This window comes from Corvus moneduloides, chromosome 15 (genome assembly GCF_009650955.1).
Source record: "Corvus moneduloides isolate bCorMon1 chromosome 15, bCorMon1.pri, whole genome shotgun sequence".
Taxonomy (NCBI): domain Eukaryota; kingdom Metazoa; phylum Chordata; class Aves; order Passeriformes; family Corvidae; genus Corvus; species Corvus moneduloides.
Genome location: NC_045490.1, coordinates 15,488,457 through 15,505,656, shown reverse-complemented (window position 1 = coordinate 15,505,656; position 17,200 = coordinate 15,488,457). Strand labels below are relative to the sequence as shown.

The 17,200-nt window shown below is 39.7% G+C and overlaps 1 protein-coding gene across 3 annotated transcripts in view; it reads left to right on the top strand.

Moving 5' to 3' along the window:
- The window catches only part of SLIT3 (slit guidance ligand 3), a 469,203-nt gene that overhangs the window by 13,188 nt on the left and 438,815 nt on the right, over positions 1-17,200 (top strand). For all 3 annotated transcript variants that reach the window (XM_032124874.1, XM_032124875.1, XM_032124873.1), the window contains 2 exons: positions 7,778-7,849; positions 10,397-10,468. In XM_032124874.1, coding sequence (XP_031980765.1) covers positions 7,778-7,849; positions 10,397-10,468 — 144 coding nt within the window. The remainder of the gene's footprint in view (positions 1-7,777; positions 7,850-10,396; positions 10,469-17,200) is intronic.

Genomic DNA, 17,200 nt, shown 5'->3' with positions numbered 1-17,200 from the left:
AATTCCTTTATGTGTATAATAAAACCTGTACACTATAATAATTAGACTGGAATTCCTGCAGGCTGAGACAAACATGTATTTCCTTGGAAGAAGCAGAATGCTTGAATTACTCCATCCATTATGCAGCTTTCTGTGGGCATTGGGTATGATTTCCACCTCAGCCTGCTGTGGGGAATTCAGCCACTGCACAAGCTGCAAAAAGTTAAAGGTTTGGGGTTTTTTTTTTGTATGTTTCTTAACATTTGTAGTTTGCCAAATAATTTTTTTCTTATTTTTATAAGGATGAGGGCAGAATCGTGTTGCCTGCAAGCAGTTCCAGATCATCTGGACACTTAATGTGTGTTATTAACCAAGCACAGCTGTAATGGGCTTAAGAATGGACAGCTTATTCACAAAATTAGGGCACTTAACCTTGAAGGTCCGTTCTTCTCATTGTTCAGACAGAAAGAAAACAGTCTGACTCAGACCTGAAAGCCTTCTGTAATCAGAACAAAGGATCTAACCTTTTTTGAATTAAAAGCTGTCCTGTATATGTGTTACAAAAATATGATAGACTGCAGCATGGGATTTGCACACTCTAACTATTGTGTGGCTGTTCAATTACTATTTAAATTTTCCTGAGGACTGAAACTATCCAGTGTCACACATGTGGTATCCAACAGCTACAGCAAAAATGATGAAATGTTGAATTGTGAGTTGATTGTTACTCTTGTATGAGATGTCCATGCTGCTGGATCCAGTATTGCTTGTTGCTGAAACTATGAAGAATATTTAGAAAGAATTGGTGGTTTGTGGCAGGGCTTGTTTTTTTCTCTTAATGTTTCTCCACCTGTTGCTTGTTGTTACTGCAGGTCAGGCCAGGGGCTCTGTAGCCTCCAAACTGCTGGTTGTAGTTTGCAGTAGGATCTCCCCTTAACCTTTTATTTAAGTTCAACAAACCTAGGTGTCTCAGCCTCTGTTCAAGTGTTATCAAGCACCTTCCTGATAGTCTCTTTCCTGTCCTGGAGAGCCTGCACTGACCCAGTATTGCAGATGGACTGTCAAAAGTCCAGAGGACAAGACAGGAGTGAATTCTTTCAAATTCTTAAACCCCTCTGGCTGTGCTGGCACAGTGTGGTCGAGGTGGCCTTTGCTGCTTCAAGGGACACTGCTGCTGTTTTGGGGCACAATGGGACTCCAGGAGCCTTGGCTGCAAAGCATCTTCCTGCTCATGCAGTGCCCCACCTGTGATTGTTGCGTGGGTTTATTTCCTCTTAGGTGGAGGGCTTTGAATATTTTTCTTCTGTTGAACTAAATGATGAGAAATGTTCAGAGAGTGCCAGTCTTTCTAGAGCTCGGAAGAAATAAAAATAAATTCTCATGCTCTTTTGCAAAGTCAGCTGTTTAGAAGAAAAAAATAACTTGAGTCTTATAGAGATGAAATGTACTATTTAAAAAAAAATGAAATTACTTCAGTTGAACATGATTTTGAAGTTTTTGTCTTTCTTTAGAAGTGATGTTCATACTTGCCCATGTGATTTGGAAACTAGTGGAATTTGTGTATTTCATAAAATCCAGTCCCAGGAATTCATTTCCTGCATTGCAAAACTTGAGATGAAAATATGTTCAATCTGAAGATATGCAGATTGTGCTGCCAGAGGGCTTCAGGATAGTGTTATAATCGAGTAGTTTATCGCAGTAACTTTGAAGTTCTTGGATTGAAGGCAAAAGAGAGAATTGCCAAGTGCTTTCTGTTGGGAATTATGGTCATTTAAGGTTAAGAGGCTGGTGGCAGTTCATACCCATTAATTAGCTGCACAGCAGAAATCCTGGAAAATGGTTAAAATAATAAAACAGATACTGGGTGTGTGAAGACTGGAAAGGGCAGCCAGAATCTTCTGTGTGGGTACATTCACACATGGGAGTGGATTTTTGTCCCTTTCCTGGTCCTGGTTTTTGCACGTTCCCAAACTAAGAACTAAAGCACTCATAAAGAGGGGGAGGCTATAATGAGCAGCTTTTTTGCCTCCAGCCCTGCAGGTAGCTGTCCTAAAAATCAAGAAGGTTTTCCTCGTGGCTTTAAAGTTTCTGGAGTGCAAGGGAGCCAGGTCAGTGGTGAAAAAATGCATTGCTGTGGAAAATGCAGGTTTCTTCCAGCTCAGGTTCTGCATGTTTGTGATCGTGGTTACCTGGGGTGGTGACTGGGGATGGGGAAAACAAAGCACAGAAAAACTTCCAAGGGGTGACTCAGCTGTCACTCGGGCTGGTTTGGGCTGACAAAGTCCTTTAGCAGTGTAGTGGCACAGAAAAAGCTTTGTTTTTCAGGAATGAGGGCTGCTTTAGTTATTTGGAGGAATCGGGCTAGTGAAAAACATCAGTAGCTCCTGAGATCCAGGAATCTGGATTCATTCATTATCACTTGAATTTTAGCTTCCACATTTTCAATGTTGATTTACCATTTAAAATAAATCCTTTGGAATGCAGTACAAATTAATCATAGCAAAGGATGTGTGCTATCACTTCAAAACAGGTGTTCCTAAATTTCTTGGAAAATTATTTTTCTTCTGTTCTTCATGAACATTTGGAAGCTCCATGAATTGTGTCCCAGGTGAGTTTTGTTTTGATGGGAATTCTAGATGGTGTGTTGGATCCTGACCTGTTTTTAGGGGGAACAAGAGAGAGTTTTATTAATTCCTAAGCTTTGTTCTGTGTGACATACAAATCTTACGCATTCCTTCCTGGAAAATAGCAAAACTGGGATGAAGAGAAATGCATCTTCCCTGTTGATTGTGGGGTGTTGGTTGAATCAAGATTCCTTTCAGAGTGTTGGGTTCTGGGCTGATTTGTTTGTCCTTACTATGACACAAATGTGTGTAGCTTTGAACTGGTGTGTGGTAACCACTTTGAAAACGTAACAGGAACAGAAACCAAACTTTGTGTTTGAGGTTCTATGACTAGAAATGAATATTTACCTTTCTTAGGAAGCAGCTGGACAGGAAAGAATCCTAGTGCTGTTTAACTTGGGTAAGAGCTGTTTTTTGAAGTGTATGGCAGTTAATTTTTCCTTAAATACAGTTTCCCTACTGCTCTTACTGAATTCTTTATTAATATACATGAAGAAATATCTGAGGACTGCAGTGAAGTCTGGTGCTCCTTCTCCTTAGATAGCAGGTTATTTTTGCTTCCCATGATTTTTAATTTTGTGTAATGTTGTCTTTGGTTAAAGACAAATAATATTTATTAGACAATTCATAAGTATTTTCCAAAAGACTGCCCATCTAGGACTTGTTTGTCATTGAAATGCAAAATCAGCTACTCCCATGGAATTACTGGGCATCAGGGATCATCTTCAGTTTTGTTGTTAGGAATGTCACCGTGTTTGCCAGATGGGCACCTGAGAGTTCTCTGAAACAGAGGAAAATTTGTTGCTCTTGAGTACTTATTGATAATAAATGGTTTTAACCAAATGCAGCTTTGTGTTCCTTCTAGAAGGAGAACTAAATTTAGGCAATTTATTTTCTGACCGAAAGGTAACAGAATGGGGCCTGAAGTCTGGTAGTTTTTCAGATCAGAAAAAAAATTTGTTAGTCTTTTTTTTTTTTTTTTTTTAAAGCATGAAATAGAACCTTGTCTTAAAGCGAGTGCAGCATTGGCAGTAAGAACATCAGACTGTGTTTTGTGTGCCCATGAACTTGTGCAGTGCCCGTTTATCAGAGGCTTCAAAACCAAAGCATTACAGAGCTGTAGAAAGAAAACTGCTTTGTGCTTTAGTAAGACTTTTCAATTTGGCTTCTATGTGCCTGGAAAAGCATAACTGGGCAACCAGAGCTCTAAAATGAGCAGCTGATTAAAAGACTCCAAACCTACGGTCTTGGAAATGTTGAGGAATTAAATTAGGATTTGACCTGGGTATGTTTAGGATTCACAACTATGACGAGGGCCCAGACTTGATTATCCAGATTATCTTGGATATTATTATACAGAGTGGGTTCAGATGGTAGCAAAGTAACATTTGACTGTAATATGAACTTGCTACAGTTTAGTAGTGTTGCTTTGAATTTTTGCATCCTTGATATAAAAGGGATTTTAATTGTGTGTAAGGTTTTTTATTTATATGTAACTTCTGAATTATTGAGCTGAAGATTGTGCAAGACTTCAGCATCTGACTGCTGTTGTTATTGGCTCTTCTCTAGAAGCTGCACTGCTCCTTGTGGGGGTGATGTGGTGTCAGACCCAATCCTGATCTTGTGCATTGGAGAGGAGAGGCTCAGAGCTGTCCAGGATGAGAGGCTGTGTTTGCCAAGGCTTGAGAGGCCGGAAGGCTGAAGCACAAAGTGTGAAGAGACAAATGAATTTACTTGTAAAGTCATAAACTTTATCCAGTCCAAGGAAGAGGGTGGGGGCTGAGAACAGTGTCTGGATGTTTTGGAAGAGCGGAGTGGCTGAACAGAATAATTATCAACCGACGTTTAAGTAATGTAGCAGAGGAAATCTGTGCACTCCTGGCATGCTCCTGGGAATGGTGGTGCTTTAAAACGTTGCAAAGTCTGTCTTAAATTCACTTGATTGTCTTTAGAGAAGAATGAAAGATGAAGCAATTCAGAGGAATTATTGCAATGAAGCAGGATTTGCTCCAGTTGCTCCAAGCATCCCTGTTTGTAATAAGTGTGTACATTGTGTGACTCAGTCTTCAGCATCTACAAAATATGTGTTGAATTAAATTGTTATTAGAACATAGCAGGACATGTTTATGAGTAAAGCTCCCTTAATAGCTCATCTGAACTCACTTTCATGATGTCTTGTACCAGTCTAGTCCAATTCGTGTTTCTATTCTCCCTGAAGTCATTCCTTCCATGTCTGTTTTCTTAAAGCTACCGCTGTAGCTGCATTGTCCTTGGCGTGCTTTATCCTACAAATTATCCTCAAAAAATTAATAAATTGTCAAGAGAGACCTAATGCCAAGAGCTTCACCAAAGCTGGTATAGATATCATTTCTGATTTCTTTTTAATGGAGTGTTAATTGACTTTGCTGCTGACACTCCAGAAGAGACCTGTATTCCTTAACGGAGTTTTCTTAGATGTTTTTAATTGCTGAGACAGTCCTGTTTGAATGTGAAATGACCAAGAGTAGTAGTTGGTCCTGTGGGTGATACAGATGTGCTGAGTAGGATTCAAGATCTGCTTGGCCCCACATACTACCCAAAATGCAGGAATTCTGCACAATAAGAATATTATGTAGAATTAATTTCATCTGGATATAGATACGTGTTGAAGTGAAATATAAATTAAATTTGCCTTTAAGGTATCATTTTCCTCACGTCTTAGACCCAGATGATTTCTTTTCCAAGAAATCTGTTTGGTTCCAAGAGTCCTTTTGAACGCTGATGGTGTTTGAAAGCCAACCAAGATTACATGTTAAGGTTTAGCTCTTTGTAGTTTAAACCCACTAGTGAGCCCATAATCAGCTGCCAAACTTTATAAAGGAAACATAAAATATTATGTTGCCCACAAATACCAGCTGTAAACCACTAATGTCTGCATTAGTTCAGTAACTTCACAGTCACAAAGTTTAATTGACTAATGGGGTAACCTGTGGCAATCTGTTGCTTTGCAGCACTGTTAGACCTACTGTGAACAGGAGGAGGAAATTTTATGTAGTTCATCACAGTTTTAGTCTGTTTTTCTTCAAATGGCAGATAAGCCTTGAGGCAGAGCATGCTGGAAAAGGCAAATGTTCAGAAGGTAAACACTGTTTTTTTAAAAGAGACAGAGGCTGCAGTTATGGTTTGAGGAAAGTGAACTTCATGAGGAATGTTTTCCTTAAGGTTAGGGCATTGTGCAAGTAATTCGAATAACAGAAATGGAAACCTTTCCCTTAGACACTAAACTTTGTAAGTGATTAATTGAATGATTGATATTGTGTATACAGGATAGGCTGTGCCAATCTGCAGGAGTAGAGGAAAAAGCAATCTCAAGATATGCGTTGATCAAGGAATGTTAAAGTCTTTCAGAACAGGGAGCTGCAGGTTTCCCCAGGGGAAGAATGTTGAGTGCTCTTGGGGCTGAAAGCAGGGAGGAATTGTGCTGATGAGTGGGACTGGTGTCTCAGACAGGGTGTGGGGGGTGCAGTGGAGAGGTTGCTGTGTGGATGGCAGGAATGGTGGTTCTGCATGCACTTGTTCAAGCCAAGCAAAGCTGTGCTGGGATCAAGTCTTACCAAAATACACAAGAACTGGGGCCATGGACATCGTGTTGCTCCATGTCCCTTGGCTGGCTCCTCTCTGCCTTGGGGGATTCCAACCAGCTTAATGCTGTGTTTTGCTAGAGCTTCTCTGAGATAAAGGGAAAACTTGTGATGGAATGCCATGAAAAGCAGATGGGGAACAACGTGCAAGTCAAACACAAGCTATTTACGTGTTGCTTACTCCAGATGTAATTCTTTCCAATGCTTCTTGCAATCAGCTCACTGGCACACCAGTGAGTAGTTAATGATGCACCAGGGTAGAACTGAACTGAGAACACAAGAGGAAATTAAGCTGGAAAATCTGAAAAATGTAGGCAGTGATTCAAAGGTATTCTTGGGGAAAAGCATGAGTCAATCGACAGGATAAAGACAAATGGAAGAGAATGGCTGGTACAGGCAATGAAAGTGCCCTCTACAGGCTTTGTGGTTCTTTTCTTCAGTGAACCTTTTAAAATACAGCTGACATAAGTCAAGTAGGGGTACTGGCTGTCTTGTTCATATAGCTGAAACACAGGGACTCTTTTCCCTCCTCATTTCCTTATCTTTATCCTTACTTTCCATCTGTGCTTTCCTGACAGGAGAATCTTTCTTGTGTTGTATAAATGTCTCATGCTAAGATGCATGAACTATCTCTTACAATTTGTAAAATCTGTTTATAATCCATTTTATGACTTAAGGGTTTTATTAGCATTATTTTGATGTCTGTCAATAACCATTAGAAGTAGATTCCAATATTCTTAAGCACTTACTTCTGTGCTCTAGTGCATCACACACTGCTTCAATCCAGTTAAAGTCTTGCTTATATCTTAGACTCATTGAAAGATTGATGTCAAATGTTTGAAAAAGTTATGCCAAAAATATTTATACATTCTGTGTCTACATGTCGTATTTTTGATGGCATGAAGACTAGAAAGGAAGACTAGCTGTTTGTCTTGTCCCTGAGGCAGGGAGAACTGTGTGGACAGGACTAAAAACCATGGACTGTCTAAGGCCAAACAACAGGATGTGCTCAGCTGGCAGAACTTTAGGGGTTCTTGGCAAAGGCAGGTCTAGAGGGGAGAAAATGGCAAGCCAGGTCCTATAGCACCAGTAAATGTTCCAGTCATCTGGGTAGGACCACGCTTAGGAGTCACTGAACTTAGCTGAGCTCTTTTCAGGCTCTGTGTGGCCAAAGTTTCTGCAGCAGGTTGGACTCACCTGGGTTTAGAATAACAATTTTGGGGCCCTGTACTCTTGTTTCAACTGTTTTGTACTGAGTTTGTCTTGGATATGCACAGCCTCTTAGAGCATTGTAGTCTGAGGGAGGAAGAAGCATACAGTGAGCACTGATACCAGAACTAAAAATGGGAGAAACTTCATCTGTGAGAGCAGCATAGAGGAGGAGGAGGCAAAATGCATCAGGATCAATGACTTGCTTTTTGAGATTTTAATGGAAATGTTTGTTTGTACAGTTTGAGCAGCTGGGGGATGCTCCAGTGATGCAGATACTTTCTGCTAATGGAATTTTGGGTGTCAGTTGTAGTGTCTGAATACTGCTTTCTTTTTCCTCTGCAGGGATCTAGAGAAAAATAACATCACAAGAATCACAAAGACAGACTTCACGGGGCTGAAGAATCTTCGTGTCTTGTGAGTATAACACAAAACTTGTCTGTTTTTTACGAGACTATTTTAGGGTGCTACTACTTAGAATGTTTATAATTCCAGAGACTAAATTTTAGTAATCTTGGCACATTATTCAATTGTTGGTATTCTTTTAAACCAGGCAACTGGAACAGTTTGTCATGTGAAACAGTAAATTTTAGTTCTACACTTAAGTGACTGTAGTTTCAGAGCTGTTTAGTTGTTTCTTACTGGCTTTGAACAAATCCTGTGGTAAAGATTTTGGTCTGCTTTACAATCACTTATGCATAAATCAATTATATTGAAACACTAGCAAATAGGACTTTCAGATTTTGGCCACTTTAAGGTACAGTCCCATTAATAGCATAGTATTAAGTAGAAGTTGATTAAGAATAGCTGTAGAAGTTGTACACAAGGAAACTGGTGAGTTTTTTTGATCTAGTATACAGTCATAAATACAAAGATTTCAGGTGGTGCTGTCTCATGATCTCAGAGTATGTCAAGAGCTTAAGCATACCTCTAGATAGGCCTTGAACATCAGTCTGCAGACTTTGTCATTCCTGGTTTCCTATTTTCTCTACATGGACGTCAAGCAGCGCCACTAAGTTAGTGATGAAAAGTTTTCCTCTGATTATCTTCTAAAACAAGCCCTTAAAGCTGCAACTGTTGAACTGTTACAGTTGTTTAGTGATAATCCCAGTGATTATTTAAGTCCTGCTAAGGAAAAGGTGAGTCTTTTCTCCTGCTGCCATAACACTTGGGAACAAGTTGTCATATACTAAGGAAACACCTCAAATCTATGGGAAGACTTTTTGTTCCTGTGGTGTTTCTTTCATCTCTAGCAGAGGAGTTGTTTAGATTTCCTTGGCTCCCATCCCAACTGTCAATACCATTTTGAGAGTCTATTAAAATAAATGTTCTCTACTATATTAATGTCAGTAGGGTTTTTATAGTGGTTGGGTTTTTATAGTGTCAGACATTGCCTAATGCTGCTGCAGTCTTTTATGCCTTTAGGAATAACTGAAATGTCCAACTGCCATCTTTACCTGGAGCTTTTGTCCCATGTTCATTCCAGGTTCATGTAACTCATTTGCTCAGACTTTGAGTAATGTGGTGTCTGACACAGAAGGCATTGGAATAAAACATCCTTCAGATTTTTCTTAACTTTTCTTTGGTTTCTCTTATGGTCTTTTCATAATTCTGTTACTGAACTCCTATTTTTCCTTTTTTCCTCCCTGCCTGTTTGCTGGGGGTTATGGTGAGAAGAGAGAAATCTGCAGCCTGTCCCAGTGTTCCTAGAAAGGTAGCCTAGTCCTGCACACATCAGAATGAGGGCTAGAAACAGGTGACCTGGAAACTTGTAGCCCTGTACTGCAGAAAAAAATCTTCCAGTCTCAAGCAAACACCACACGTGCAAAATACTCCTTGGTGCACATTTTCCTTTTATCCCTTCTAGCTCCCTCCTTTTTCCTTTTCCTCCTGCAGTGTTTCATCCCTGTCCTTTAAGCCACATGACTCTCTAGTTCATGTGCTTGAGTTTTGTAGTTTTGTATTTTCGTCTTCTTGGTCTTCTCTGTGGAATACTCTCTTGCTGTCTGTGCCCTCAGCTCCTATCTAGTCGAGCAGCTCTGAGCATCCTCAGAGGAGTGGCTGTTGAACAGGCAAGAACAGTGCTTTTCCCTGGTCATCCTGAGGCCAGACTCACTGTCTGCTGAGCTCTTCCTGTCTGTGTTTTAGCTAAAGCCACATAGAATATTCGGAGGTGTTTGGTCCCTGCACCTGAGTGCTCCTACAGGAGTGGGTGTGTGCTGGAAGGCAGCGCTGAGGGAGGGAAAAGGTCACCTCAAATGGGACTGTTGGAATATTGGTTCCTTGGCTTCCATTTCACCTATCAAGGGCATTTCTGTGTGTGAATGGCAGTCATCCCCTGCACACTGTAAATCAGAGAGAAGTCAGTCTCCTGTGCTTGTAACTTATCCTGGTGTTGGGGGGGAGAAAAGCAGGATCACACTCAGGGGAAAGCTGGGACCTGTCCCGTGTGTTTTTGCACCCTGTTGTACAGTGGGACACAGCTGCTGTTCCTGGGGGGATGGAACCCCTTTGGAATACTTAGAGGATTTGCTCCAGAGCAAGCCTGAAATCTGTGCAGAACAGAGTGTGGACAAAAAAAATACGTTGCCATTGAGTGGGTTCCTGCTGTGGGCTGTAGAAGTCACTTATCTCAATTATGTGACATAAATATCCTGGAAAGATTAGGAATGTACCAGGGATGTAACAACAGCCTCCAGGCCAACACCTTTCTAAGCAAAAATGTTGTGGTTACAGAAGTTTAGAAACAAAAGTATTTACCAAATGTGGAGGTCAGGAGGCAAATTTGGAGTCAATTCCCTGTTAGTGACCATGAGAAAGAGTGCTCCTCTGCCCTAATTTTTTAATAATCTCCGATTAAAACTGGTATTGATGTTTAGGTGAAAAGCATTTTAATAATGTTTGAAGAGAAGTGGGGATGCCTTTATTTTGTGTTAAAATTAACTGGTATTTCTGGAATTGCAGACACTTGGAAGAAAATCAGATCAGTGTGATAGAACGTGGTGCTTTTCAGGATCTGAAACAACTTGAACGGCTGTAAGTATCTCTATTTATACCTATGGAAAAGCTACAGACTTTCCACCTCTCTGTTAATGGTCATCCATAATATATAATGATAATAAAATTAACTTTCTTTAAGAGAGAGAGAGGTGAGTACCTGCCTAAATTAAAGTATGCTCTTAAACACCTCTGAATTTATATTACATGATAGATAATACTTGAAATAAAATGTAGAGTGGCTGCCAAGAAAATAGAACTGGCAGTGAAACCAGAGTCACAATAACATTATCAAAAGGACATTATCTGGGAAAGTCTTAAAATTGATATGTGGATGAAAAGATTTTTATAATAGTTTCATATTATTGTATATTTTTGCACTTATATGTGTCTATGCAGATGGAAATTGCAATTGTCTCATTTGAGAATCACAGTATTTCTAAAACTGCCTTGATACTTAGTTTTCTGATTAGCTTCATTTCCTCTGAAGTAGCACAATGCCAGTGATAGCAGTGGATTCCAGGGTATCATGGAAGACTTAGATGAGGACAGATTGTAGATTTCCTCTGCTTTTGATAGCAATGAAGTTAATTTCTTTTTTTTTTTTTTTTGGAGAAGGTGAATATAAGATGTCTCTTGATCTGGAATTGGTTTATAGAAACCTCCTGGCCCAGCAGGAGTATAAACTTAAATATCAAAAAGGACTATACTGATTCTACATCCAACTGCTGCCCTTAGCTGGGTGTGCTCCTTGGCATTATCGTTAATTCTGTCTGCTTATGGTGGGAGCAGAACAAAATCTCTGTAAAACTGAAATAACTTGGGGAATTATACTTTGTTAGAGATAGGTGACTAGAATAATATCACAAGCTGGTTTGGAATGCAGGCTTTTTATGCTTGATTGGTAACTCTTATCTGCAAGGCATTTCTTGTAGGACTTGTTATTTTCCCATTGATATTTTCTAAAGCAGCTTTCAAGAGTTAAGTGCCCACTTGCAATTGTTCAAGAGAAGTCTGGAGTATTGAGCTAATACTGTACTAAAGCTGTTTCAGATGATCTCAGGGTTAGATTTGCATTTGAGTTGTTTAACGAGTGCACTGAACATTTAAAATTAATTTACTCAGTACTTTTGTCATGAATCAGAAAGCTCCATCTATGGCAATAAGGGAGATGAGTTTTAAATTCTGACAGATTTTCACCTATATTCAATTAGAAAGTACTTTCAGGCACAGAGTTTTGCCATAGCTGATTTATTTCAGAAAAAAAACCCCCAGCTTACTTTTCTAAAATTAAACATAACCTGACATTGTAGAATACTGTTTTTTCACATTATAGCTCATCGTGAGGAGTCAGTATCCTACCTACACAGTCCTAGTTTAAGCTCATTTTATATATGTGTATAAATATATAAATAAATCTTTCTCCTATCTATATTTAGATAAAGATTCAGGTACTTAAATTTTGAAAGAGTTTTGAAAAAATTCCAGGAGAAGGGCTGGCTATTGGTAGCCAGAAACAAAACTCAAGTGTCATCGGTGTGTTCTGTTTCTGCAGAGCCTGCTCTGCCAGCAAATGAAAACAATATATGTTGTGAAAGCAGAAGTCAGGAAATATGATACCTTTAATGGTGTCTCTTTAAGTCTGTGGTGTTTGAAAGTCCCAACTTTTTTTTTCCCCTGTATGAACTCTTAACTTGGCCTGTTAACCATACTGCATCTCTGCTTCTCTTTTAGGATTGCCTGTCATTAAAATATTTCCTAAATTAATGTAGTATGAAAGGGAGGCCTGGAAACTTGCAACTTTTTGGTATTTTAGCTTAAATCATTTTTAGGACAAAACTATAAATCTGGCTTTTTTGCTATGAGTGAGTAGGCTTTGGAGAATGGACTGTGGAAAGTTTGGCCTAACTTATAAAGGCTAAATTGCAGCATTTTAGGTAATATTAAAACTATTTTATTAAGTATTGTCAAACACTGCAAAATGTTAATGAAGAAAGTATGTGGGTTGCATTAAAAAAAAAAAAAACAACCTGGCTTTTTTCCATTTAATTTCTTTCAAATAACAAATAAAAATCACTTATATTGCTTTGATTTTTGGAATAATGTTCTTTTTTGATCTATTGAAGTGGATGCAAAAGTAATCATTAACTTATTTTTAAACAAAGCAGCTGCACTGGGTCAAACTTTAAAGAACAGGAGTAATTTCTATTCCTGGTAAAATACCACATATAAAGGTTTTTCATTCAAAGTAACAGTGGAAGTACGTTGTTCCTCTCCTCATGATAATCATTCAAAGGGCACAGACTTCGGTGAATATTGTAGCTCATTTTATTTTCACTTGTCTGGATATTGAAGCACTTCCATCGTTATTATCTGACCAAATTAGCAGAATTTTGTTGGGCATGTCCTGTGTAAGTAAACTTTAAATAAAATGTCTTTAGAGCTGATACCCACTGCTGCCAAATGTGCCATGGGGATGCCTCTCCAGTTATTTGGATTTTACACTGATTTTTTTTTTTTTTTTTTTGTGGGACAATATTGCTCACAATGCCATCGAAGGAGGATATTGTCAGAATTGGATATTGGCTCAATAAAATTTGGCCATATCTTGAAGAAAGAACGTCATGCAAGGTATCTTAAAGTGACAGCACATAGCTGAGAAACGAAGTGCGCAAGTAGAAGGTAGAAGCCACTTCTTATTTTGGCATGTTTGTACTCAGCATTGAAAAATGCAGGAATCTAACCCATTCTCTTAGCAAAATTCAGTTTGTTCAATGTAAGCTCTGCTGAATCCTAAGATGCAGAATCCTGGGAATGACCAGTGGCACTCACCACAGTGGAAAAGTCAGAATGTTTCCGGTGCTTTTATTGCAGCAAGGTTGTATAGCTTTATTCCAGAACATAAAGATTAGTGGTGAGGTAGCTGAGCCCTCTTTTGGATTTCAGCATTTCACTTTTATGCTTTGCTATTAACACCGTGTATGGTTTTAGGATAAAATGATTATGAAATTTCACACGCCAAGAGGCTCAAGAGGCGAATTGGTGGGCCTGAAAGATGAACTGACATTTCTTCCAGAGCCAGATGTACGTCACACATTTATGTGAAAAATGAGGCAGGATATAAGACACCAACAGATCCTGACTTTTCCACGGCCAACTGCCAGAAATTGTCACGTAGCCCTATAATCTTCAAAAGACTGGACTTTGGCTGATGGCTGCTTCTTTCTACTCAAATTAGTGTCTTTAGCAAGCATAAAAGATCTCAACATCTGAAAGCACTAAAACTGTGTTTTTGTTGTTTAGGGGAGGGGGGAAAAATGTATAAGCATGGCCAAATCAAATCTTCTCAAAGTTGGGAAAAATAATTAGCTCTAAGAAAATAGCAAAAAAGCTAGAATCCAGATTTTAACCTCAGCATATACATGTATGGTTTTGGTTTGGTGTGTGTGAAGACAGAGGTCAAAATGGAAATTGTTTCATTTTTAACTGTGGTGATGCCACTGTGCATTGAGTCTTTGTAAGCAGCTTCCCAAATGCGTGATTAAGGTATTAAAGTAGATTTATTTGGCACAGTGTACTGCAAAATTGCTATTAGTGACCAAAGATGCTAAGGAAAAGAATAAATTCTTATATGGTGCTTCACAATCTGGATTTCATAAATTGAGATTGAACAGGCTTTGAATAAATCATGTAATACAAAAAGCATCTTCCACAATTACCATGCTGAGTGGAGAGATTGGTGGGTGCTTCAGAGTATCCAGGAAAGTAATAAAAGCACTGGGCAGTTCTTTGCTGTTGTAAACAAAAGCCAATCCTTGGCAGCATGGACCAGTCTGCAGTGTTTGCACAAGGTTTGCAGTATGTGCAGCTTGGGTGTTTTTGCTGGAGCTGCATGCACTACACATTTCAGAAGCCACATGGATCTGTAAAGATGTCACACAGTTCAAATGTAACCTTTCAGAAAAAAGCCTTATTGTTTTTGGTCCCCATTTTCCTATGACATGGTGGGTAACACACCCAACTGGAAATCCATGCTCATAAAATGCTTATCTGGAAATGCAGGAGAACAAAGACACCCTAAAATGGATTTTGAGCTGTGACTGGATGTTTAATCAGTTTTATCAATTGTGTATTTCCCTCTTGCTGCTCCCACTACCACAGCTGAGTTGGTGTAGTACCAGGTTTGCTGCGAGACAGCCCAGGGGCTGCTGAAGGTGTCTCTGCACATTGGACTGATGGATTTCTCTGCATTCACACCAAAGACAGCAGCATCCCCCTGGCTCCTGAGGAGCCAGGATATGTCAAAACTTGAACTACACTTTCCTGCTGGGCAGAACTGCTGCAGCAGCCCACCTTCATGAGGGTGAAGTGGTATCTAACCCCAGGTCACAGTCTGGGTGTCAGTGGTGCCATCTTTTGTAAATGAGGGAAAACAGTTTCTATCAGACACCAGTTAAAAACTTAACCACTCTCTGTGGGAGCTGGCAAAGAATATACAAAACTGAAATTCAGTTTGTGACACTTGGAGAGGTGTGGGCTTGGTCTCCTGGTTAGAAGGATAGATTAGTACTTAGTTCTTGTTCTGCCTGCATCTGTGAGCTAAGCAATATGAAGCTCCTTGTTGCATTGGCTGATGCCTGCAAATTTAAATAATATTTATTGATATTGGTTAATATTTAAATAATATTGTTAATAACTTTTGTCCCACGTCCTCTGAGAAATGATTCCAGTAATGAAAAAAAAGGAATCCTGTAACCAATTATCTGATAAAGCAGTCTCTCTTACCTTGCATTTTCAAGAACATTTGGCATTGCTTTTCAAATGAGTGTCTGTGTGACTGTTTACATTGTGAGAAGTCCAACATGATGAGCCAGAATGTTTTGGGTGGGAGTATCTGACAGGGTGTTACTGGTTTTATTCCTGGATGCTGATGGGACAATCATGGAGAATGGAGCATTTGGTGCTGCAGAATTTTTCCAGTATTATTCAAGTCCATTCCATTCCTCTTTACTCTCAAGTCTGGGGTTTATCCAAGGCTTCCCTTTCAGACAATGTCTCTGAAAAATACATAGTAAAGTTATGAATTTATTTAGAGGCACTAATTGTTTTAGCTTGCATGGGTACAGTCTGACTACTTTGTTCAAGAATTGTGTTGTTTTGGAGTGTGGGTCTGCAGTTTCTAGGGGCTGTAATGCAGTTTTTACTGCTTAAGGGTGGACCATGTTATCATCACTGTCTCATCTGCTTAGTTTTCTGACTCTGATAGCAATAGAGTAGCAGCAACACCCTCATGTAGAAGCTTTCCATGTTCACAAGTTCCTTCCTGCTATTATTGCACAGAGTTCCACAGTTTGATCCTGCTGCTGGCTCAGAACCAGGAGTCTGGAGGAAAGGCTCAATCTCCTCTCGGCTGTACCCTGGAGGGGTATTCACTTACCCTTCCTACAGAGTGCACAAATCAGACTCATCAAAGTCGTCCCTGCTGAGGGCTTTTGAATACAGCACCCCCTCAGCCAGCTGAGAAATCCAGATGGAAAAGGTGGAAAGCTGGCAGTGGTGTAGAGGAGGATGATCCCTCCTTGCCCTGTATACAGCTGCTGGAAATGGGATATGGAGCTGGCTTGGCTGTAAGTCAATCCCAGAAATGGAGACTTTCTGATTTTCACCTGTTGCAAGGAACTGAACTGCTTCTCTTTTCCAAATCTAATTCTACCCCTGCTGAACTGGCTGACCACCTTTTAAGTATCAGGGATATTCTGTCTTTTTTATGGAGGGGGCTGAGATGCTTTGGCAGTGCTTCATCATGCCTGGAGCAGAGGTACTTAATGGACTTCCAGCTGCCCTTCAGCCCTGCAGGAGCTCATGCTGGGTATCTGACTTTGGAGCAGACCTGTCAAGTCACCACTAAGGAGCTGGTTAACAAAAATCCAGGCAAAATCAGTATCTTCCCTGAGGAATGTGAATTATAACAAGAAGATAAAACGATAAATGCAAGTTTTGTTCATGAGATATGATGGAAAGCACTATGCAAGATGCAAATGGTGGATTGCTGAGCCGTGTGGTTGATACTTTACATTTAGAATCACACAGGACAAAACCAGTAACAAGGCCAGAGTAGCTCTTGGTGGATCTATGTGGGGGAGTGTGTGTGTGTTGACAAATGAAAGGATAAAATAGTAAAATAGATATTGACAGGCTGAGTGTGAACAGTGCACTTCAGTCAACCACTGGGGAGGAATGCAATACTACCCTGTATCGAGTCTCATCTTGGTGCAAGCTGACAGCTCACCTTTGTTAGTTCTTGGAAGCAAGAAGGAAGCTCATTAATATTGTATTGGTTTTTGATTCAGCATTATGTGCTGCTCTTGGCTCAAAGAGCCAAAATAAATGTTCCCAAGATATGGCTCACATGCTTCACTTATCTGTCAATACTGTGCACTGGCTGCTCTGGAAGATCTCACTGAGATGTACTTTTATCACACTACTTAACTGCCAGTAATTTAGAGAAGTGTTAGTCATTTGTGTGAGTGATGTATCAGGTACGGTCAGCAATGATTATTTGTCTTTTTTATTTGAAAGAGCTCTCGTGTTGCTGTTCCCACAATTCAGAGATACAGTCAATATAAAACTGGGAGAGGAGGGGAATTTGCAACTATTAGTCCAAAAAGTCATCCTTTCTGGGAGGGAATGTTGCAAGATGTCTGGTACATACATTTCCATATAGAGTCAAGATTCTCACAACAGTTAAGGATGCGAGAAAATACTCGAGTA